Source organism: Argopecten irradians, chromosome 6 (assembly GCF_041381155.1).
Source record: "Argopecten irradians isolate NY chromosome 6, Ai_NY, whole genome shotgun sequence".
In the NCBI taxonomy this organism is placed as follows: domain Eukaryota; kingdom Metazoa; phylum Mollusca; class Bivalvia; order Pectinida; family Pectinidae; genus Argopecten; species Argopecten irradians.
The window spans coordinates 44568065-44594443 of NC_091139.1; the positions used below are offsets into that span (position 1 = coordinate 44568065).

Sequence of the window (26379 nt, forward strand, 5' to 3'; positions counted from 1 at the left end):
GAAGAATTAAACTCTGCATGGTTTCATCACAGAAACTTACTTTTGGTGTGTACTTTTGTTGCGCAGGTCAATTTTGACTGGACTGTTCCCACCAACAGAGGGCACGGCCTTTATCTATGGGAAGGACATCAGAACAGATATAGATGAGATCCGAAAGAGTATCGGCATGTGTCCTCAACATAACGTTCTGTTTGATCAGTAAGTTAGAAAAATTCTCTTAACTGTGATGAAATGATAAAATGTTTGAAAAAAGATTGTTCTATTATTTCGATGAAGTGAGTCATTAAGTTAATGGGTGTTTTTATTTTTCTTCATAAAATATTACTTGTATTTTATTATACATTTTATACCATACCTAGTTTATAAGTTACTAAATGGCTCTATGAATAAACACCTTTCTTTGTGTAGTCTAACTGTGGAAGAACACTTGTGGTTCTTTGCCCGAATGCGTGGATTGAGTCCTAAAAAGGTGGAGAAGGAAATGGAGCAGATGATCAAAGATGTGGGCCTGCCACACAAACGCAAGGAACTCTCCAACAGTTTGTCAGGTATAGTTATACCCTCACTTTTATTTAAAATGAAACAGTTTATCAGGTATAGTTAAACCTCATTTTTATTTAAAATGAAGCAGCTATTGAGATTATCAAATTTGATTTTACATTGTATTTTAGGTGGCATGAAGAGGAAACTCTCTGTTGCTATTGCCTTCTGTGGTAACTCCAAGACGGTAATATTAGACGAGCCTACGGCTGGTGTGGACCCGTACGCCAGACGCTCCATCTGGGAACTCCTGTTCAAAGTCAAGAAAAGTAAACATTCATAGCTGTAATACATTAAAGATGAGCATTCATTAGGATGTATTTTCCGTTGCTGTGGATTGCCAAATTGACACAATGAAAATCCATTATCTACCTTGAAAACAACCATCCCTATCATAGTACCATTATCTACCTTGAAAACGGCCATCCCTATCGTAGTACCATTATCTACCCTGAAACAGCCATCCCTATCATAGTACCATTATCTACCCTGAAAACAGCCATCCCTATCATAGTACCATTATCTACCATCCCTATCATAGTACCATTATCTACCCTGAAAACAGCCATCCCTATCATAGTACCATTATCTACCCTGAAAACAACCATCTCTATCATAGTACCATTATCTACCCTGAAAACAGCCATCCTATCATAGTACCATTATCTACCCTGAAAACAGCCATCCCTATCATAGTACCATTATCTACCCTGAAAACAGCCATCCCTATCATAGTACCATTATCTACCCTGAAAACAGCCATCCCTATCATAGTACCATTATCTACCCTGAAAACAGCCATCCCTATCATAGTACCATTATCTACCCTGAAAACAGCCATCCCTATCATAGTACCATTATCTACCCTGAAAACAACCATCCCTATCATAGTACCATTATCTACCCTGAAAACAACCATCCCTATCATAGTACCATTATCTACCCTGAAAACAGCCATCCCTATCATAGTACCATTATCTACCCTGAAAACAGCCATCCCTATCATAGTACCATTATCTACCCTGAAAACAACCATCCCTATCATAGTACCATTATCTACCCTGAAAACAACCATCTCTATCATAGTACCATTATCTACCCTGAAAACAACCATCTCTATCATAGTACCATTATCTACCCTGAAAACACAGCCATCTCTATCATAGTACCATTATCTACCCTGAAAACAGCCATCTCTATCATAGTACCATTATCTACCCTGAAAACAACCATCCCTATCATAGTACCATTATCTACCCTGAAAACACCATCTCTATCATAGTACCATTATCTACCCTGAAAACAAGCCATCTCTATCATAGTACCATTATCTACCCTGAAAAACAACCATCTCTATCATAGTACCATTATCTACCCTGAAAACAAGCCATCTCTATCATAGTACCATTATCTACCCTGAAAACAGCCATCCCTATCATAGTACCATTATCTACCCTGAAAACAACCATCCCTATCATAGTACCATTATCTACCCTGAAAACAACCATCTCTATCATAGTACCATTATCTACCCTGAAAACAACCATCTCTATCATAGTACCATTATCTACCCTGAAAACAGCCATCCCTATCATAGTACCATTATCTACCCTGAAAACAGCCATCTCTATCATAGTACCATTATCTACCCTGAAAACAGCCATCCCTATCATAGTACCATTATCTACCCTGAAAACAACCATCTCTATCATAGTACCATTATCTACCCTGAAAACAACCATCTCTATCATAGTACCATTATCTACCCTGAAAACAGCCATCCCTATCATAGTACCATTATCTACCCTGAAAACAACCATCTCTATCATAGTACCATTATCTACCCTGAAAACAGCCATCTCTATCATAGTACCATTATCTACCCTGAAAACAAGCCATCCCTATCATAGTACCATTATCTACCCTGAAAACAACCATCTCTATCATAGTACCATTATCTACCCTGAAAAACAACCATCCCTATCATAGTACCATTATCTACCCTGAAAACAACCATCCTCTATCATAGTACCATTATCTACCCTGAAAACAGCCATCCCTATCATAGTACCATTATCTACCCTGAAAAAACCATCCTATCATAGTACATATCTACCCTGAAAACAACCATCTCTATCATAGTACCATTATCTACCCTGAAAACAGCCATCCCTATCATAGTACCATTATCTACCCTGAAAACAGCCATCCTCTATCTATCATAGTACCATTATCTACCCTGAAAACAACCATCCTATCATAGTACCATTATCTACCCTGAAAACAACCATCCCTATCATAGTACCATTATCTACCCTGAAAACAACCATCTCTATCATAGTACCATTATCTACCCTGAAAACAACCATCTCTATCATAGTACCATTATCTACCCTGAAAACAACCATCCCTATCATAGTACCATTATCTACCCTGAAAACAACCATCTCTATCATAGTACCATTATCTACCCTGAAAACAACCATCCCTATCATAGTACCATTATCTACCCTGAAAACAGCCATCCCTATCATAGTACCATTATCTACCCTGAAAACAGCCATCCCTATCATAGTACCATTATCTACCCTGAAAACAACCATCTCTATCATAGTACCATTATCTACCCTGAAAACAACCATCCCTATCATAGTACCATTATCTACCCTGAAAACAACCATCCCTATCATAGTACCATTATCTACCCTGAAAACAGCCATCCCTATCATAGTACCATTATCTACCCTGAAAACAACCATCCCTATCATAGTACCATTATCTACCCTGAAAACAACCATCTCTATCATAGTACCATTATCTACCCTGAAAACAACCATCTCTATCATAGTACCATTATCTACCCTGAAAAAAGACCATTACCATCTCTATCATAGTACCATTATCTACCCTGAAAACAACCATCTCTATCATAGTACCATTATCTACCCTGAAAACAGCCATCCCTATCATAGTACCATTATCTACCCTGAAAACAGCCATCTCTATCATAGTACCATTATCTACCCTGAAAACAACCATCTCTATCATAGTACCATTATCTACCCTGAAAACAACCATCTCTATCATAGTACCATTATCTACCCTGAAAACAACCATCCCTATCATAGTACCATTATCTACCCTGAAAACAACCATCTCTATCATAGTACCATTATCTACCCTGAAAACAGCCATCCATCTCTATCATAGTACCATTATCTACCCTGAAAACAACCATCTCTATCATAGTACCATTATCTACCCTGAAAACAGCCATCCCTATCAGTAGTACCATTATCTACCCTGAAAACAAGCCATCCCTATCATAGTACCATTATCTACCCTGAAAACAGCCATCCCTATCATAGTACCATTATCTACCCTGAAAACAGCCATCCCTATCATAGTACCATTATCTACCCTGAAAACAGCCATCCCTATCATAGTACCATTATCTACCCTGAAAACAACCATCCCTATCATAGTACCATTATCTACCCTCTACCTGAACAATCCCTATCATAGTACCATCCCTATCCATAGAAAACAGCCATCCATTATACCTATCCCTGAAAACAGCCATCTCTATCATAGTACCATTATCTACCCTGAAAACAGCCATCCTATCATAGTACCATTATCTACCCTGAAAACAGCCATCTCTATCATAGTACCATTATCTACCCTGAAAAACACCCCTATCATAGTACCATTATCTACCCTGAAAACAACCATCCCTATCATAGTAACATTATCTACCCTGAAAACAACCATCTCTATCATAGTAACATTTGCTAAAGTGATGTTATCAAACTCCACTATGTCATCATCACTTTCATATACATAATTATGTAGTTGTCAACATTTAATTAATGGTTTAAAAATGTTCTCAATGATTAATAATTTCATACTAATTACTTTATATGAATATTTTGACGTATATTGTTATGGTCTCATATCAGTAATATTTATTCTTAACCTTGACAGCAGTCTCTAACTCTAACTATCCTAAACCTGACCCTTATCTTACCGTTAAACTACAGATCGTACCATCATCCTGTCGACCCACCACATGGATGAAGCTGACGTCCTCGGAGACAGAATCGCTATCATCTCACAAGGCAAGCTCTGCTGCTGTGGCTCCAGCCTCTTCCTCAAGTCCCTGTATGGTAACGGCTACTATCTCACGATGGTCCAGTCAAACGGAGACGAGGAGGACAACAACGACGACGAAAAGGACAGTGTCGAGGAGAAAAGTGAGGTATTCAAATCACCGGGGAAGTACGACAGGCTGAACAGCTTCCAACTGGAAGAGAGGCCAATGTCTGCTGGCAGTGTTATATCTGGGAACAGCACCAGGACTGTTAAACAAGTCGAGGTATCTACATATTCTGTATAGTCGCGAGACTTTGTTAGGGTTGTAAAAAAAAAATTTAATCCCTGAAAAAACAAATGACAAGTAAATCATTTATACAATAAAGAAGGAGGTATGGTTAAAGATTTATAATGTATGATTGATATGTTTCTATCGATATAGAATGTATGAGTAAATTGAATATGTTTCAATTATTATAATAATGTATGTGTGACACGTTTCTATCGACAGCCATCTTTGTTGGAGACTGCAGATGAAGGCTATGCTGACAGTAACACAGAGAGAAGCGATAGTGACCCCCCGACCCCACCGCCAGAGACAGCAACTATGATACCAGGTCAGAACAAACAAACATTATTGGGAAAATTATGATAATGTTTTAGAAAAAAATTAACATGAAATTAGATTGTACACATAAATGTGTTACCAAGTCAGAAAAATAGCAGAAATCTGAAAAAAAAAAAAAAATCAAAATTGTGAAATCTCTTTGACTTACAGGTTTCAGTGTTGAGCGAGTGTCAGCCTTCGTAAAGAAGTTTGTATCTCGGGCCCGACTGGTAGAGGATAACAATGCAGAGCTGACGTTCCAGCTCCCTGACCAGGCCGCACACGACGGAAAGTTTCACCAACTGTTCCAGGCTCTAGAACGCTGTCATAAGGACCTGGGCATCTCAAGCTTTGGCATCTCTGACACGAGTCTGGAGGAGGTAGGCAGGATATCACAGTGGAATCACAGTCTGTTGGAGAAGTTTCTTCATAGATTGTTAGGTCCTCTTAGACAGATCCTATAATTACTATATACCTGGTAATCCGCCTGATATCCATAGACTTCACCTATTTAATATTTTGGTTATATCAACAATGTAATATAACTTTGAGCAATTTCCATTGGCCGTACCGGCAGGCAGTTAATTGTGATTTCATGCTGGAAACAATGAAGTGACGTCATGAAATAATGACATGACATCAGGATTCAAAGACAGTGGCGACAAATTGGCAGACTGGATTTTTACAGAACATTTTGGATAGTGAAATTTCCCAAATTGTAACTTGTTATAGATATCCAAGTGTGGTTTAATTCTGATTTACCAGGTGATTGATATTTGGAGTTACTAAGATTGTTACATCATGCTTTAAGGTTTTCCTGAAAGTCACAGAAGAACATTCCAAAGATGATGAACTGGACGACGAGTTACTGAGAAATAAACAGGAAGAAACGACAGACAGTAAGTCACAATGTTACTGAGAAATAAACAGGAAGAAACGACAGACAGTAAGTCACAATGTCACTGAGAAATAAACAGGAAGAAACGACAGACAGTAAGTCACAATGTCACTGAGAAATAAACAGGAAGAAACGACAGACAGTAAGTCACAATGTTACTGAGAAATAAACAGGAAGAAACGACAGACAGTAAGTCACAATGTTACTGAGAAATAAACAGGAAGAAACGACAGACAGTAAGTCACAATGTTACTGAGAAATAAACAGGAAGAAACGACAGACAGTAAGTCACAATGTTACTGAGAAATAAACAGGAAGAAACGACAGACAGTAAGTCACAATGTTACTGAGAAATAAACAGGAAGAAACGACAGACAGTAAGTCACAATGTTACTGAGAAATAAACAGGAAGAAACGACAGACAGTAAGTCACAATGTTACTGAGAAATAAACAGGAAGAAACGACAGACAGTAAGTCACAATGTTACTGAGAAATAAACAGGAAGAAACGACAGACAGTAAGTCACAATGTTACTGAGAAATAAACAGGAAGAAACGACAGACAGTAAGTCACAATGTTACTGAGAAATAAACAGGAAGAAACGACAGACAGTAAGTCACAATGTTACTGAGAAATAAACAGGAAGAAACGACAGACAGTAAGTCACAATGTTACTGAGAATTAAACAGCAAGAAACTAGAGACAGTAAGTCACAATGTTACTGAGAAATAAACAGGAAGAAACGACAGACAGTAAGTCACAATGTTACTGAGAAATAAACAGGAAGAAACGACAGACAGTAAGTCACAATGTTACTGAGAAATAAACAGGAAGAAACGACAGACAGTAAGTCACAATGTTACTGAGAATTAAATTGGAAGAAACGACAGACAGTAAGTCACAATGTTACTGAGAAATAAACAGGAAGAAACGACAGACAGTAAGCCACAATGTTACGGAGAAATTAACAAGAAGAAACTACAGACAGTAAGTCACAATGTTACTGAGAAATAAACAGGAAGAAACGACAGACAGTAAGTCACAATGTTACTGAGAAATAAACAGCAAGAAACTAGAGACAGTAAGTCACAATGTCACTGAGAAATAAACAGGAAGTAACTACAAACAGTAAGCCACAATGTTACGGAGAAATAAACAGGAAGAAACGACAGACAGTAAGTCACAATGTTACTGAGAAATACACAGGAAGTAACTACAGACAGTAAGTCACAATGTTACTGAGAAATAAACAGGAAGAAACGACAGACAGTAAGTCACAATGTTAAGACCGTTTCATTTTTGTAGTCATATTAGTCGGTCAATAGTTTTTGATTTATAAAATATTGACAGCCTTTTGACGAAGCCTTCTTGGGTCTGTATAGAAATATGCAGATCTGTTAGGATTGGAATAGTTACTTTTGCAAGTGGTTGGACTGTTTGTTCTACATAAATTTCTTTTTATCACAACTATATATTGGTAGTTGATTTTAGAGAGATGCTTAAGGATTGAGAAAAAGTGATTTTCATAGAAACTCTTACCAGAGGGAAAGAAATAATTTTCTCTTAAATTTTGCCTAAAGTTTGCATGGTGGAGAAAAATGACAATTGCAATCTTTGAAATATTTTCCTGTAAAAAAATGATACATTTGAATATTTTTGCTTCACCAAATTTATCTGAACTCTTTCTTGTGTCAGAGGGACGGATTGCTAGGTCTGTCACACGACTGAGCTTCAGCAGAAAGAAGAAGAAATCTTTCCTCAAATCTTTGGCATCCAAACGTCACAATGCGAAGGTGGACACCGACGATCTGTTGTCAGAAACAGGTGAGGCATTGTCGTGATCTGTGTTCATTAGATTAAGTACAATAAAGTTAATCACCATGTGCAAATGTCCAGATAAATTTGCTTGGATTTCTATGTCCAGATAAACTTTACTAGATACAGTCTGGACATACAGTTTTAATGTGTCTACAGTTATCTGGACAATGCTTCTTTCGGTCAGTTTCAGTTAATGATGTTTTGATGTTATTTGGTGTGAATATTGATTTTCCTCATCTTCATCTTTAAACCTAATTGCAGATTCTCGTTAAATACCTAGGTGGTCTTATATAATTGTTTTACTTAGTGTTGTATGTGTGATATTATTGATTGGTGTAATGATGCATTAAAGGATTAGAAATAAAACCATTCAAATTAAAATCACAAATCAGAAAAACTGAAAACTGTAATTATTGATAATGCATTATTAGCTCACCTGGCCCGAAGGGCCGGTGAGCTTATGTCATGGCGCGGCGTCCGGCGTCCGTCGTCCGTCCGTCCGTCAACATTTCCTTTAAATCGCTACTAGTCATAGAGTTCTGCATGGATTGTAACCAAATTTGGCCACAAACATCCTTGGGGGAGGGGGAACAGAACTTGTATAAATTTTGGCTCTGACTCCCTGGGGGCAGGAAGGGCGGGGCCCAATAGGGGAAATAGAGGTAAATCCAATAAATCGCTACTTGTCCTAGAGTTCTGCATGGATTGTAACCAAATTTGGCCACAAACATCCTTGGGGGAAGGGGAACAGAACTTGTATAAATTTTGGCTCTGATCCCCAAGGGGCAGGAGGGGCGGGGCCCAATAGGGGAAATAGAGGTAAATCCTTTAAATCACTACTAATCATAGAGTATGTAACCAAATTTGGCCACAAACATCCTTGGGGGAAGGGGAACAGAACTTGTATAAATTTTGGCTTTGGCCCCTGGGGGCAGGACGGGTGGGGCCCAATAGGGGAAATAGAGGTAAATCCTATAAATCGCTACTTGTCCTAGAGTTCTGCATGGAATGTAACCAAATTTGGCCAGTATCCTTGGGAGAATAAGAACTGAGTTTGTATAAATTTTGGCTCTGGTCCTAGGGGGCAGGAGGGGCGGGGCCCAATAGGGGAATTATAGGTAAATCCTATAAATAGCTACTTGTCCTAGAGTTCTGCATGGATTGTGACCAAATTTAAATTTGGCCATAAACATCCTTGAGGGAAGGGGAACAGAACTTGTATAAATTTTGGCTCTGACCCCCTGGGGGCAGGAGGGGTGGGGCCCAATAGGGGATTTAGAGGTTAATATTAAAATTCCTTCAGAAAAGAAACAATGAACCTGTATTCAGAACATTACTTGGCATTACAAACCAGGTGAGCGATACAGGCCCTCTGGGCCTCTTGTTATAATCAAGAACACCTATGTACTCGCTTTAATTGCCAGAGATTCAAGCTTAGAGGAAAAAACCCACTTATTCAAACCTGTTTGAAAAAGGGAAAAAGAAATGACATACAAAAACAAATATTTCTGAATTTCTAAAAGAAAATTAATCATTGATTATTATAATCAAGAACACCAATTTTTTTGGTTTTCACTGAGGTTCAAGCTTAGACAGAAAATAACTGATTTAACATGTTTGTGGCAGGGAGAAGGTTAACATCTTTTACGTGTAGTTCTATTTCTAAGATTTTGCTGTATAATTAAAATGAAAACAAATCAAGATGTTTTTTTTTAAGATTTCTTTCAAACATCTTAATTATAGTCAGTGTTGCTGTGGGGAAATTACAATCTGGAGGTAAACTTAAGTTAATTAACCCACTCACCCCTGAAGATGCTTTTAGATTCTTCTAGTTAAAATGCTGGAAGGGTCCATTTTTGGAATTTCAGGGGTGAATGAGTTCAGAATGCTGATGCTAGTACATGTATCCTTATTTTGTCAGAGGAAACACAAACTTATTTATATGTGATGTTCTAATTAACTTTCCTAAGATGTTGGAATGTGATATTTTATTGTGTATAATCATTTCTAAGATGTTTGAATGCCCCCACCATAGTAGCATGGTCTTATTTTTGTAAAATTTGATTTACGAGATGTGCCTGAGGGTGTGTGTGTAGTTGATTGTCACATTATATCTCGATTGTCACTTTACATTCTTTGATTCCTAGCATCAGTTTAGATTGATACTTGTTACTATGATTTTTCATGTGTTGGTTAACTATATTCTTCCACTTTTGAATGCATTTTTCATTTTTTTTTTCAGATTTTTATTTATGATATAAAGAGTATGATATGTTATAATTCTTTAATGTACAGCAAGGTGACAAAAATAATCGTAATTGTTATTTTTTCCCTATATATTCTATGTAATTGTACCTTTTTTCTTTGATTTTTCCTGATCTCATCTATTGACAGATTTCAAACCAATTTGGTGTATTTATAGAGAATTGTCTACACTTTGAGCTGATATTATTTACTTTTTGAGAAAGCCGTGATTTATTACCAAGCAGAACTTTTCGTTTCCATTTTGACGTCAAAAAGTTTAAGTGGTGCACAAAAATAACAATATTTTGAAAAGATCAAAATCGGAAAATTATACAAATATTGTGAGCTGAAAGTGTAGATAATTTTCTCCAAGTATGCCAAATTTAAAAATAACAATTACTAATAATTTTGCACGGTACTGTAACACAAAACTACCATTGTGCTATGTTTTATTTATAGTCTGCCACTCTACCCCTTTGTTATAAGTTCTTTATACTTTTGTTACAGATATCTTATTGGAACATTGACTGAGAATAAAAATTACTATGTTATAACCATGAATTCATTACTGTCATGTCGGCCTAACCATTGACAAAATAAATGATGTAATACCTCAGTATGTTGAGCGACAGATATTATCAACTGGTCGACTGGTTCTTTCAATCGTCTGAAGGGGTGGAGTTTACATAGCCTATCCGATGTCAGGCGTTAGAACGAATGGGCGGAGTTAAATCAACTCGCGTCTAGCATTATATTGTAACCCAGTATGCAATGTGTATTGCGCAAGTTGCCTGGCGAGTATGTCACTGTCACCGTCAATGGTTAGACCGACACGACAGTAAACGTGTTATTATAAAGATGTTTTACTGTATTAAATTATATCAAATTGTTAAAAAAATCATAAGATCTGACTAGTCCAATTTGCTTAATCTAACACTATCCCTGTTAACATAAAATATTTTACCACAGTTCTGCTATATATGAAACAAAAATAATTTCCTCAATTGTTTTTTCTTTTTTTTCCATATTTTTCATGAATTAATCTGAAATCTTGATCGTTCCCAGAGTCAGTTGTGTCTGAGGCAGTGACAGAGAGAGGTGATATGGGCTTTAACCACAAACAGATGGCAAAAATTACTGGGAAATGGCTGATTGTACGACAGTTTTTGGCTCTCTTCATCAAGAGATTCCATCGTGTAAGGAGGAGTAAGAAAGGATTTCTCTGTGAGGTAAGTTTTATCAGAGGTAAGATAGACTTTTTATGAAGAGATTTAATCGTGAAAGGAGTAAGAAAGGATTTTTCTGTGAGGTGAGTTTAGTCTGAGGTAAGATCTCTTTATGAAGAGATTTTATCGTGTAAGGAGGCATAAGGAAGGATTTCTCTGTGAGGTGAGTTTAGTCTAAGATAAGATCTCTTTATGAAGAGATTTTATCTTGAAAGGAGGCATAAGAAAGGCTTTCTCTGTGAGGTGAGTTTAGTCTGAGGTAAGATCTCTTTATGAAGAGATTTTATCGTGTAAGGAGGCATAAGGAAGGATTTCTCTGTGAGGTGAGTTTAGTCTAAGATAAGATCTCTTTATGAAGAGATTTTATCTTGAAAGGAGGCATAAGAAAGGCTTTCTCTGTGAGGTGAGTTTAGTCTGAGGTAAGATCTCTTTATGAAGAGATTTTATCGTGTAAGGAGGCATAAGGAAGGATATCTCTGTGAGGTGAGTTTAGTCTGATTTAAGATAGTCTCTTCATTAAGACATTCAATTGTGTAAGGAGGAGTAAGAAAGGATTTCTCTGTTAGGCAAGTTTTATCAGTGGTAAGAAAGACTCTTTATGAAGAGATTTCATCGTGAAATTAGTTAGAAAGGATTTCTCTGTGAGGTGAGTTTAGTCTAAGGTAAGATCTCTTTATGAAGAGATTTCATTGTGTAAGAAGGAGTTAGAATATTTGTACTGATGGCGATGATATTTGCTGAGATTATATAATTATACTTACAGATCATACTTCCTGCGATATTTGTACTGATGGCGATGATATTTGCGCAGATAGCCCCACCCCTGTCAAAAGAGCCTCCCCTAGAACTACATCCATGGCACTACATCCCTAAACTCGGAGAGAAGAAACTCTACATGTTCTACAGGTACAATGGAACACTATAAAATGTAAACATGGATATCGTACAATTATTGACTGAAATAGGTTAATGTGAGGAATAGTTAACCTTAGAAGGGTTTTATTCCCAGAGACAAGAACAGAGCAATGTTCAAGTGCTGGACCAATCAGATTATTTCAAAAACAACAGTTATTGAACAAAATGAATGTTTTAATATGAAGTTGCTGCTCCGAAGTGTGTACAAACTATTTAGTTTCAAGAGTATATTTTGTACTTCGTTGGCGTTGTTTCGTTTGTCTGTGTTGTATTTTATTTGTAACTTGTTTTGTTGTAGTATGGATGGTTTGACTACAAAATCACAGAGACACCTGAACATGTTGGTCAAGAATCCATCCGTTGGTAACAGATGTATGAATCCTGGGATACATACCATTACGTAATTGTTTTTTTGTTATATTGATTCATTAATTCACATATCCTAATCATTATCAGACCAATACTGAAATAGAACTCCAATTTATACTCAGTTTATCTTATTTTGTAGACACATATGCAACAAAGCATTTACAAATTAACTGATTTCTTCAGCGTGTATTATTATCGATCTACTCTACTGTCCCATACCTTAGGGAACTCAATCCATCTCTTCACACATGATCTACTCTACTGTCCTATACCTTAGGGAACTCCATCCATCTCTTCACACATGATCTACTCTACTGTCCTATACCTTAGGGAACTCCATCCATCTCTTCACACATTATCTACTCTACTGTCCTATACCTTAGGGAACTCCATCCATCTCTTCACACATTATCTACTCTACTGTCCTATACCTTAGGGAACTCCATCCATCTCTTCACACATTATCTACTCTACTGTCCTATACCTTAGGGAACTCCATCCATCTCTTCACACATTATCTACTCTACTGTCCTATACCTTAGGGAACTCCATCCATCTCTTCAACACATTATCTACTCTACTGTCCTATACCTTAGGGAACTCCATCCATCTCTTCACACATTGATCTACTCTACTGTCCTATACCTTAGGGAACTCCATCCATCTCTTCACACATTATCTACTCTACTGTCCTATACCTTAGGGAACTCTATCCATCTCTTCACACATGATCTACTCTACTGTCCTATACCTTAGGGAACTCCATCCATCTCTTCACACATTATCTACTCTACTGTCCTATACCTTAGGGAACTCCATCCATCTCTTCACACATTATCTACTCTACTGTCCTATACCTTAGGGAACTCCATCCATCTCTTCACACATGATCTACTCTACTGTCCTATACCTTAGGGAACTCCATCCATCTCTTCACACATGATCTACTCTACTGTCCTATACCTTAGGGAACTCCATCCATCTCTTCACACATTATCTACTCTACTGTCCTATACCTTAGGGAACTCCATCCATCTCTTCACACATTATCTACTCTACTGTCCTATACCTTAGGGAACTCCATCCATCTCTTCACACATTATCTACTCTACTGTCCTATACCTTAGGGAACTCCATCCATCTCTTCACACATTATCTACTCTACTGTCCTATACCTTAGGGAACTCCATCCATCTCTTCACACATGATCTACTCTACTGTCCTATACCTTAGGGAACTCCATCCATCTCTTCACACATTATCTACTCTACTGTCCTATACCTTAGGGAACTCCATCCATCTCTTCACACATTATCTACTCTACTGTCCTATACCTTAGGGAACTCCATCCATCTCTTCACACATTATCTACTCTACTGTCCTATACCTTAGGGAACTCCATCCATCTCTTCACACATGATCTACTCTACTGTCCTATACCTTAGGGAACTCCATCCATCTCTTCACACATTATCTACTCTACTGTCCTATACCTTAGGGAACTCCATCCATCTCTTCACACATTATCTACTCTACTGTCCTATACCTTAGGGAACTCCATCCATCTCTTCACACATTATCTACTCTACTGTCCTATACCTTAGGGAACTCCATCCATCTCTTCACACATGATCTACTCTACTGTCCTATACCTTAGGGAACTCCATCCATCTCTTCACACATTATCTACTCTACTGTCCTATACCTTAGGGAACTCCATCCATCTCTTCACACATGATCTACTCTACTGTCCTATACCTTAGGGAACTCCATCCATCTCTTCACACATTATCTACTCTACTGTCCTATACCTTAGGGAACTCCATCCATCTCTTCACACATTATCTACTCTACTGTCCTATACCTTAGGGAACTCCATCCATCTCTTCACACATTATCTACTCTACTGTCCTATACCTTAGGGAACTCCATCCATCTCTTCACACATTATCTACTCTACTGTCCTATACCTTAGGGAACTCCATCCATCTCTTCACACATTATCTACTCTACTGTCCTATACCTTAGGGAACTCCATCCATCTCTTCACACATTATCTACTCTACTGTCCTATACCTTAGGGAACTCCATCCATCTCTTCACACATGATCTACTCTACTGTCCTATACCTTAGGGAACTCCATCCATCTCTTCACACATATCTACTCTACTGTCCTATACCTTAGGGAACTCCATCCATCTCTTCACACATGATCTACTCTACTGTCCTATACCTTAGGGAACTCCATCCATCTCTTCACACATTATCTACTCTACTGTCCTATACCTTAGGGAACTCCATCCATCTCTTCACACATTATCTACTCTACTGTCCTATACCTTAGGGAACTCCATCCATCTCTTCACACATTATCTACTCTACTGTCCTATACCTTAGGGAACTCCATCCATCTCTTCACACATTATCTACTCTACTGTCCTATACCTTAGGGAACTCCATCCATCTCTTCACACATTATCTACTCTACTGTCCTATACCTTAGGGAACTCCATCCATCTCTTCACACATTATCTACTCTACTGTCCTATACCTTAGGGAACTCCATCCATCTCTTCACACATTATCTACTCTACTGTCCTATACCTTAGGGAACTCCATCCATCTCTTCACACATTATCTACTCTACTGTCCTATACCTTAGGGAACTCCATCCATCTCTTCACACATTATCTACTCTACTGTCCTATACCTTAGGGAACTCCATCCATCTCTTCACACATTATCTACTCTACTGTCCTATACCTTAGGGAACTCCATCCATCTCTTCACACATTATCTACTCTCTACTGTCCTATACCTTAGGGAACTCCATCCATCTCTTCACACATTATCTACTCTACTGTCCTATACCTTAGGGAACTCCATCCATCTCTTCACACATTATCTACTCTACTGTCCTATACCTTAGGGAACTCCATCCATCTCTTCACACATTATCTACTCTACTGTCCTATACCTTAGGGAACTCCATCCATCTCTTCACACATTATCTACTCTACTGTCCTATACCTTAGGGAACTCCATCCATCTCTTCACACATTATCTACTCTACTGTCCTATACCTTAGGGAACTCCATCCATCTCTTCACACATTATCTACTCTACTGTCCTATACCTTAGGGAACTCCATCCATCTCTTCACACATTATCTACTCTACTGTCCTATACCTTAGGGAACTCCATCCATCTCTTCACACATTATCTACTCTACTGTCCTATACCTTAGGGAACTCCATCCATCTCTTCACACATTATCTACTCTACTGTCCTATACCTTAGGGAACTCCATCCATCTCTTCACACATTATCTACTCTACTGTCCTATACCTTAGGGAACTCCATCCATCTCTTCACACATTATCTACTCTACTGTCCTATACCTTAGGGAACTCCATCCATCTCTTCACACATTATCTACTCTACTGTCCTATACCTTAGGGAACTCCATCCATCTCTTCACACATTATCTACTCTACTGTCCTATACCTTAGGGAACTCCATCCATCTCTTCACACATGATCTACTCTACTGTCCTATACCTTAGGGAACTCCATCCATCTCTTCACACATTATCTACTCTACTGTCCTATACCTTAGGGAACTCCATCCATCTCTTCACACATTATCTACTCTACTGTCCTATACCTTAGGGAACTCCATCCATCTCTTCACACATTATCTACTCTACTGTCCTATACCTTAGGGAACTCCATCCATCTCTTCACACATTATCTACTCTACTGTCCTATACCTTAGGGAACTCCATCCATCTCTTCACACATTATCTACTCTACTGTCCTATACCTTAGGGAACTCCATCCATCTCTTCACACATTATCTACTCTACTGTCCTATACCTTAGGGAACTCCATCCATCTCTTCACACATTATCTACTCTACTGTCCTATACCTTAGGGAACTCCATCCATCTCTTCACACATTATCTACTCTACTGTCCTATACCTTAGGGAACTCCATCCATCTCTTCACACATTATCTACTCTACTGTCCTATACCTTAGGGAACTCCATCCATCTCTTCACACATTATCTACTCTACTGTCCTATACCTTAGGGAACTCCATCCATCTCTTCACACATTATCTACTCTACTGTCCTATACCTTAGGGAACTCCATCCATCTCTTCACACATTATCTACTCTACTGTCCTATACCTTAGGGAACTCCATCCATCTCTTCACACATTATCTACTCTACTGTCCTATACCTTAGGGAACTCCATCCATCTCTTCACACATTATCTACTCTACTGTCCTAATACCTTAGGGAACTCCATCCATCTCTTCACACATTATCTACTCTACTGTCCTAAACCTTAGGGAACTCCATCCATCTCTTCACACATTATCTACTCTACTGTCCTATACCTTAGGGAACTCCATCCATCTCTTCACACATTATCTACTCTACTGTCCTATACCTTAGGGAACTCCATCCATCTCTTCACACATTATCTACTCTACTGTCCTATACCTTAGGGAACTCCATCCATCTCTTCACACATTATCTACTCTACTGTCCTATACCTTAGGGAACTCCTATCCATCTCTTCACACATTATCTACTCTACTGTCCTATACCTTAGGGAACTCCATCCATCTCTTCACACATTATCTACTCTACTGTCCTATACCTTAGGGAACTCCATCCATCTCTTCACACATTATCTACTCTACTGTCCTATACCTTAGGGAACTCCATCCATCTCTTCACACATTATCTACTCTACTGTCCTATACCTTAGGGAACTCCATCCATCTCTTCACACATTATCTACTCTACTGTCCTATACCTTAGGGAAACATCTCTTCACCATCTACTTACTGTCCTATACCAAACTCCATCCATCTCTTCACACATTATCTACTCTACTGTCCTATACCTTAGGGAACTCCATCCATCTCTTCACACATTATCTACTCTACTGTCCTAAACCTTAGGGAACTCCATCCATCTCTTCACACACATTGATCTACTCTACTGTCCTTTACCTTAGGGAACTCCATCCATCTCTTCACACATTATCTACTCTACTGTCCTATACCTTAGGGAACTCCATCCATCTCTTCACACATTATCTACTCTACTGTCCTATACCTTAGGGAACTCTATCCATCTCTTCACACATTATCTACTCTACTGTCCTATACCTTAGGGAACTCCATCCATCTCTTCACACATTATCTACTCTACTGTCCTATACCTTAGGGAACTCCATCCATCTCTTCACACATTATCTTACTCTACTGTCCTATAACCTTAGGGAACTCCATCCATCTCTTCACACATTATCTACTCTACTGTCCTATACCTTAGGGAACTCTATCCATCTCTTCACACATTATCTACTCTACTGTCCTATACCTTAGGGAACTCCATCCATCTCTTCACACATTATCTACTCTACTGTCCTATACCTTAGGGAACTCCATCCATCTCTTCACACATTATCTACTCTACTGTCCTATACCTTAGGGAACTCCATCCATCTCTTCACACATTATCTACTCTACTGTCCTATACCTTAGGGAACTCCATCCATCTCTTCACACATTATCTACTCTACTGTCCTATACCTTAGGGAACTCCATCCATCTCTTCACACATTATCTACTCTACTGTCCTATACCTTAGGGAACTCCCATCCATCTCTTCACACATTATCTACTCTACTGTCCTATACCTTAGGGAACTCCATCCATCTCTTCACACATTATATCTACTCTACTGTCCTATACCTTAGGGAACTCCATCCATCTCTTCACACATTATCTACTCTACTGTCCTATACCTTAGGGAACTCCATCCATCTCTTCACACATTATTCTACTCTACTGTCCTATACCTTAGGGAACTCCATCCATCTCTTCACACATTATCTACTCTACTGTCCTATACCTTAGGGAACTCCATCCATCTCTTCACACTTTTATCTACTCTACTGTCCTATACCTTAGGGAACTCCATCCATCTCTTCACACATTATCTACTCTACTGTCCTATAACCTTAGGAACTCCTATCCATCTCTTCACACATGATCTACTCTACTGTCCTATACCTTAGGGAACTCCATCCATCTCTCACACATTATCTACTCTACTGTCCTATACCTTAGGGAACTCCATCCATCTCTTCACACATTATCTATCTCTGTCTATACTACTTAGGGAACATCCATCTCTTCACACATTATCTACTCTACTGTCCTATACCTTAGGGAACTCCATCCATCTCTTCACACATTAATCTACTCTATGTCCTATACCTTAGGGAACTCCTATCCATCTCTTCACACATTATCTACTCTACTGTCCTATACCTTAGGGAACTCCATCCATCTCTTCACACATGATCTACTCTACTGTCCTATACCTTAGGGAACTCCATCCATCTCTTCACACATTATCTACTCTACTGTCCTAATACCTTAGGGAACTCCATCCATCTCATTCACACACATTATCTACTCTACTGTCCTATACCTTAGGGAACTCCATCCATCTCTTCACACATTATCTACTCTACTGTCCTATACCTTAGGGAAACTCCATCCATCTTTCACACATTATCTACTCTACTGTCCTATACCTTAGGGAACTCCATCCATCTCTTCACACATATCTTACTCTACTGTCCTATACCTTAGGGAACTCCATCCATCTCTTCACACATTATCTACTCTACTGTCCTATACCTTAGGGAACTCCATCCATCTCTTCACACATTATCTACTCTACTGTCCTATACCTTAGGGAACTCCATCCATCTCTTCACACATTATCTACTCTACTGTCCTATACCTTAGGGAACTCCATCCATCTCTTCACACATTGATCTACTCTACTGTCCTATACCTTAGGGAACTCCATCCATCTCTTCACACATTATCTACTCTACTGTCCTATACCTTAGGGAACTCCATCCATCTCTTCACACATTGATCTACTCTACTGTCCTATACCTTAGGGAACTCCATCCATCTCTTCACACATTATCTACTCTACTGTCCTATACCTTAGGGAACTCCATCCATCTCTTCTCACACATTATCTACTCTACTGTCCTATACCTTAGGGAACTCCATCCATCTCTTCACACATGATCTACTCTACTGTCCTATACCTTAGGGAACTCCATCCATCTCTTCACACATTATCTACTCTACTGTCCTATACCTTAGGAATCAACTGTCCTATACTAGGAACTCCATCCATCTCTTCACACATTATCTACTCTACTGTCCTATACCTTAGGGAACTCCATCCATCTCTTCACACATTAATCTACTCTACTGTCCTATACCTTAGGGAACTCCATCCATCTCTTCACACATTATCTACTCTACTGTCCTATACCTTAGGGAACTCCATCCATCTCTTCACACATTAAATCTTACTCTACTGTCCTATACCTTAGGGAACTCCATCCATCTCTTCACACATTATCTACACTACTGTCCTAATTACCTTAGGGAACTCCATCCATCTCTTCACACATTATCTACTCTAACTGTCCTATACCTTAGGGAACTCCATCCATCTCTTCACACATTATCTACTCTACTGTCCTATACCTTAGGGAACTCCATCCATCTCTTCACACATTATCTACTCTACTGTCCTATACCTTAGGGAACTCCATCCATCTCTTCACACATTATCTACTCTACTGTCCTATACCTTAGGGAACTCCATCCATCTCTTCACACATGATCTACTCTACTGTCCTATAACCCTATACCTTAGGGAACTCCATCCATCTCTTCACACATTATCTACACTACTGTCCTATACCTTAGGGAACTCCATCCATCTCTTCACACATATATCTACTCTACTGTCCTATACCTTAGGGAACTCCATCCAATCTCTTCACACATTATCTACTCTACTGTCCTATACCTTAGGAACTCCATCCATCATCATCTCACACATTATACTACTCTACTGTCCTATACCTTAGGAACTCCATCCATCTCATCACACATTATCTACTCTACTGTCCTATACCTTAGGGAACTCCATCCATCTCTTCACACATTATCTACTCTACTGTCCTATTACCTTAGGGAACTCCATCCATCTCTTCACACATTATCTACTCTACTGTCCTATACCTTAGGGAACTCCATCCATCTCTTCACACATATCTACTCTACTGTCCTATACCCTTAGGGAACTCCATCCATCTCTTCACACATTATCTACTCTACTGTCCTATTACCTTAGGGAACTCCATCCATCTCTTCAACACATTTTGATCTACTCTACTGTCCTAATACCTTAGGGAACTCCATCCATTCTCTTTCACACATTATCTACTTACTGTCCTATACCTTAGGGAACTCCATCCATCTCTTCACACATTATCTACTCTACTGTCCTAAACCTTAGGGAACTCCATCCATCTCTTCACACATTATCTACTCTACTGTCCTATACCTTAGGGAACTCATCCATCCATCTCTTCACACATTATCTACTCTACTGTCCTAAACCTTAGGGAACTTTTACTCCATCCATCTCTTCACACATTTCTACTCTAATGTCCTATACCTTAGGGAACTCCATCCATCTCTTCACACATGATCTACTCTACTGTCCTAGAACCTTAGGAACTCCATCCATCTCTTCACACATATCTACTCTACTGATCCGTATTACCTTAGGGAACTCCATCCATCTCTTCACACATGATCTTCTCTACTGTCCTATACCTTAGGAGGGTGAACATCATACATCTCTTCACACATTTCTACATACTAGTCCTATACAATAACTAATCTATCTCTTCACACATTATCTACTCTGGCAGTCCTATAAAGGGAACTCCATCCATCTCTTCACACATTATCTACTCATGTCCTATACCTTAGGGAAACTCCATGTATCTCTTCACACATGATCTTAATCACTGTCCTATACCTTAGGGAACTCCATGATCTCTTCACACATTATTACTCTACTGTCCTATACCTTAGGGAACTCCATCCATCTCTTCACACATTATCTACTACTCTACTGTCCTATACCTTAGGGAACTCTATCCATCTCTTCACACATTATCTACTCTACTGTCCTATACCTTACAGTAAACTACATCATCTAGTCATGTACATATATGTCTACTGTACTGTCCTAAACCATTAGGGAACTCCATCCATCTCTTCACACATTATCTACTCTACTGTCCTATACCTTAGGGAACTCCATCATCTTACATATATAGTCATTATACTACTCATACAGTCCTTCAGTCAGACTACTCATAACTACAGTCAAACTACATTAACAATAGTAGTCATCGTACCTTCATACAGTCAGACTACAGTCAAACTACATTAACAATAGTAGTCATCAGTACCTTCATACAGTCAGACTACAGTCAAACTACATTAACAATAGTAGTCATCGTACCTTCATACAGATCAGACTACAGTCCAAACTACATTAACAATAGTAGTCATCGTACCTTCATACAGATCAGACTACAGTCAAAACTACATTAACAATAGTAGTCATCGTACCTTCATACAGATCAGACTACAGTCAAACTACATTAACAATAGTAGTCATCGTACCTTCATACAGTCAGACTACAGTCAAACTACATTAACAGTATCAGTACCTTCATACAGTCAGACTACAGTCAAACTACATTAACAATAGTAGTCATCATACAGATCAGACTACAGTCAAACTACATTAACAATAGTAGTCATCGTACCTTCATACAGATCAGACTACAGTCAAACTACATTAACAATAGTAGTCATCGTACCTTCATACAGTCAGACTACAGTCAAACTACATTAACAATAGTAGTCATCGTACCTTCATACAGTCAGACTACAGTCAAACTACATTAACAATAGTAGTCATCGTACCTTCATACAGTCAGACTACAGTCAAACTACATTAACAATAGTAGTCATCGTACCTTCATACAGATCAGACTACAGTCAAACTACATTAACAATAGTAGTCATCGTACCTTCATACAGTCAGACTACAGTCAAACTACATTAACAATAGTAGTCATCATACCTTCATACAGATCAGACTACAGTCAAACTACATTAACAATAGTAGTCATCGTACCTTCATACAGATCAGACTACAGTCAAACTACATTAACAATAGTAGTCATCATACCTTCATACAGATCAGACTACAGTCAAACTACATTAACAATAGTAGTCATCATACCTTCATACAGATCAGACTACAGTCAAACTACATTAACAATAGTAGTCATCGTACCTTCATATCAGACTACAGTCAAACTACATTAACAATAGTAGTCATCGTACCTTCATACAGTCAGACTACAGTCAAACTACATTAACAATAGTAGTCATCGTACCTTCATACAGTCAGACTACAGTCAAAACATTAACAATAGTACATTCAAGTCAAACTACATTACAATAGTAGTCATCGTACCTTCATACAGTCAGACTACAGTCAAACTACATTAACAATAGTAGTCATCGTACCTTCATACAGATCAGACTACAGTCAAACTACATTAACAATAGTAGTCATCGTACCTTCATACAGTCAGACTACAGTCAAACTACATTAACAATAGTAGTCATCGTACCTTCATACAGTCAGACTACAGTCAAACTACATTAACAATAGTAGTCATCGTACCTTCATACAGTCAGACTACAGTCAAACTACATTAACAATAGTAGTCATCATACCTTCATACAGTCAGACTACAGTCAAACTACATTAACAATAGTAGTCATCATACCTTCATACAGATCAGACTACAGTCAAACTACATTAACAATAGTAGTCATCGTACCTTCATACAGTCAGACTACAGTCAAAACTTAACAATAGGTCATCAATCAGTAGTACGTCAATACATTAACAATAGTAGTCATCTACCTTCATACAGTCAGACTACAGTCAAACTACATTAACAATAGTAGTCATCGTACCTTCATACAGTCAGACTACAGTCAAACTACATTAACAATAGTAGTCATCGTACCTTCATACAGTCAGACTACAGTCAAACTACATTAACAATAGTAGTCATCGTACCTTCATACAGTCAGACTACAGTCAAACTACATTAACAATAGTAGTCATCGTACCTTCATACAGTCAGACTACAGTCAAACTACATTAACAATAGTAGTCATCATACCTTCATACAGTCAGACTACAGTCAAACTACATTAACAATAGTAGTCATCGTACCTTCATACAGTCAGACTACAGTCAAACTACATTAACAATAGTAGTCATCGTACCTTCATACAGTCAGACTACAGTCAAACTACATTAACAATAGTAGTCATCATACCTTCATACAGTCAGACTACAGTCAAACTACATTAACAATAGTAGTCATCATACCTTCATACAGTCAGACTACAGTCAAACTACATTAACAATAGTAGTCATCGTACCTTCATACAGTCAGACTACAGTCAAACTACATTAACAATAGTAGTCATCGTACCTTCATACAGTCAGACTACAGTCAAACTACATTAACAATAGTAGTCATCATACCTTCATACAGTCAGACTACAGTCAAACTACATTAACAATAGTAGTCATCGTACCTTCATACAGTCAGACTACAGTCAAACTACATTAACAATAGTAGTCATCGTACCTTCATACAGTCAGACTACAGTCAAACTACATTAACAATAGTAGTCATCGTACCTTCATACAGTCAGACTACAGTCAAACTACATTAACAATAGTAGTCATCGTACCTTCATACAGTCAGACTACAGTCAAACTACATTAACAATAGTAGTCATCGTACCTTCATACAGTCAGACTACAGTCAAACTACATTAACAATAGTAGTCATCGTACCTTCATACAGATCAGACTACAGTCAAACTACATTAACAATAGTAGTCATCGTACCTTCATACAGTCAGACTACAGTCAAACTACATTAACAATAGTAGTCATCGTACCTTCATACAGTCAGACTACAGTCAAACTACATTAACAATAGTAGTCATCGTACCTTCATACAGTCAGACTACAGTCAAACTACATTAACAATAGTAGTCATCGTACCTTCATACAGATCAGACTACAGTCAAACTACATTAACAATAGTAGTCATCGTACCTTCATACAGTCAGACTACAGTCAAACTACATTAACAATAGTAGTCATCGTACCTTCATACAGTCAGACTACAGTCAAACTACATTAACAATAGTAGTCATCATACCTTCATACAGTCAGACTACAGTCAAACTACATTAACAATAGTAGTCATCATACCTTCATACAGTCAGACTACTACAGTCAAACTACATTAACAATAGTAGTCATCATACTTATATCATACAGTCAGACTACAGTCAAACTACATTAACAATAGTAGTCATAGTACTTATACAGATCAGACTACAGTCAAACTACATTAACAATAGTAGTCATCATACCTTCATACAGATCAGACTACAGTCAAACTACATTAACAATAGTAGTCATCGTACCTTCATACAGATCAGACTACAGTCAAACTACATTAACAATAGTAGTCATCATACCTTCATACAGATCAGACTACAGTCAAACTACATTAACAATAGTAGTCATCGTACCTTCATACAGATCAGACTACAGTCAAACTACATTAACAATAGTAGTCATCGTACCTTCATACAGATCAGACTACAGTCAAACTACATTAACAATAGTAGTCATCGTACCTTCATACAAATCAGACTACAGTCAAACTACATTAACAATAGTAGTCATCGTACCTTCATACAGATCAGACTACAGTCAAACTACGTTAACTCAGACTTGTAAAGCTGAAAGACGATATTATGGATTTTGTTGGTCTTGACTAAATGTTTCACTCTAATATTCCAATACTTTGATAACTCATGATGTAGTCATGGTCCGCCGACTTAACTCGGAACGTAGTCATGGTCCACCAACTTTGATTATCAAGGTTTGACTATATTATAATCAATTTGTGTGATAAAGTGTGCTTACTCCTGATAAATTAACCTGAATTGATATTGAAGGGTTAGGCTGGTCAAGGTTTATATGAAGTATCTGTGGTGTCATTGATGTTGACCTCAAACAACGTCAAGGTTAATGGAACATATCTGCACTGTTATTGATGTTGATTTACCTGTAGGTGTGGTACAACAACAAAGGATGGGCAGCCATTGTAGCGTATACAAACGTTATGAACAACCTGATTCTGAGGAGTTCCGCCCCGAACACATCTAACCCGTCTGACTACGGAATCGTCACCTTTAATCACCCTGTAGAATATACCAAGTCTCAGCTCACGACCAAACTACTGTAAGTATCTTATATGTATGTTAACATTATATGTGATAGTGTGACCTAGTTATAGCTATCTGTATGTGACCTTGTTTTACACAGGCATGCCAGTGGAGTTGACCTAGTTATAGCTATCTGTATGTGACCTTGTTTTACAAAGGCATGCCAGTGGAGTTGACCTAGTTATAGCTATCTGTATGTGACCTTGTTTTACACAGATATGCCAGTGAAGTTGACCTAGTTATAGCTATCTGTATGTGACCTTGTTTTACACAGCCAGTGGAGTTGACCTAGTTATAGCTATCTGTATGT

General features: G+C 38.2%; 1 protein-coding gene across 1 annotated transcript in view; it reads left to right on the forward strand.

Moving 5' to 3' along the window:
- LOC138326549 (phospholipid-transporting ATPase ABCA1-like) overlaps nucleotides 1-26379 on the forward strand; it is an 87200-nt gene that overhangs the window by 38350 nt on the left and 22471 nt on the right. The window contains exons 20-33 of the mRNA XM_069272645.1: nucleotides 67-198; nucleotides 409-548; nucleotides 672-809; nucleotides 4584-4918; nucleotides 5147-5252; nucleotides 5414-5622; nucleotides 6054-6141; nucleotides 7837-7965; nucleotides 9703-9735; nucleotides 11269-11432; nucleotides 12193-12335; nucleotides 12643-12744; nucleotides 25800-25815; nucleotides 25916-26085. Of these exons, the coding sequence (XP_069128746.1) occupies nucleotides 67-198; nucleotides 409-548; nucleotides 672-809; nucleotides 4584-4918; nucleotides 5147-5252; nucleotides 5414-5622; nucleotides 6054-6141; nucleotides 7837-7965; nucleotides 9703-9735; nucleotides 11269-11432; nucleotides 12193-12335; nucleotides 12643-12744; nucleotides 25800-25815; nucleotides 25916-26085 (1905 nt within the window). The remainder of the gene's footprint in view (nucleotides 1-66; nucleotides 199-408; nucleotides 549-671; nucleotides 810-4583; nucleotides 4919-5146; nucleotides 5253-5413; nucleotides 5623-6053; nucleotides 6142-7836; nucleotides 7966-9702; nucleotides 9736-11268; nucleotides 11433-12192; nucleotides 12336-12642; nucleotides 12745-25799; nucleotides 25816-25915; nucleotides 26086-26379) is intronic.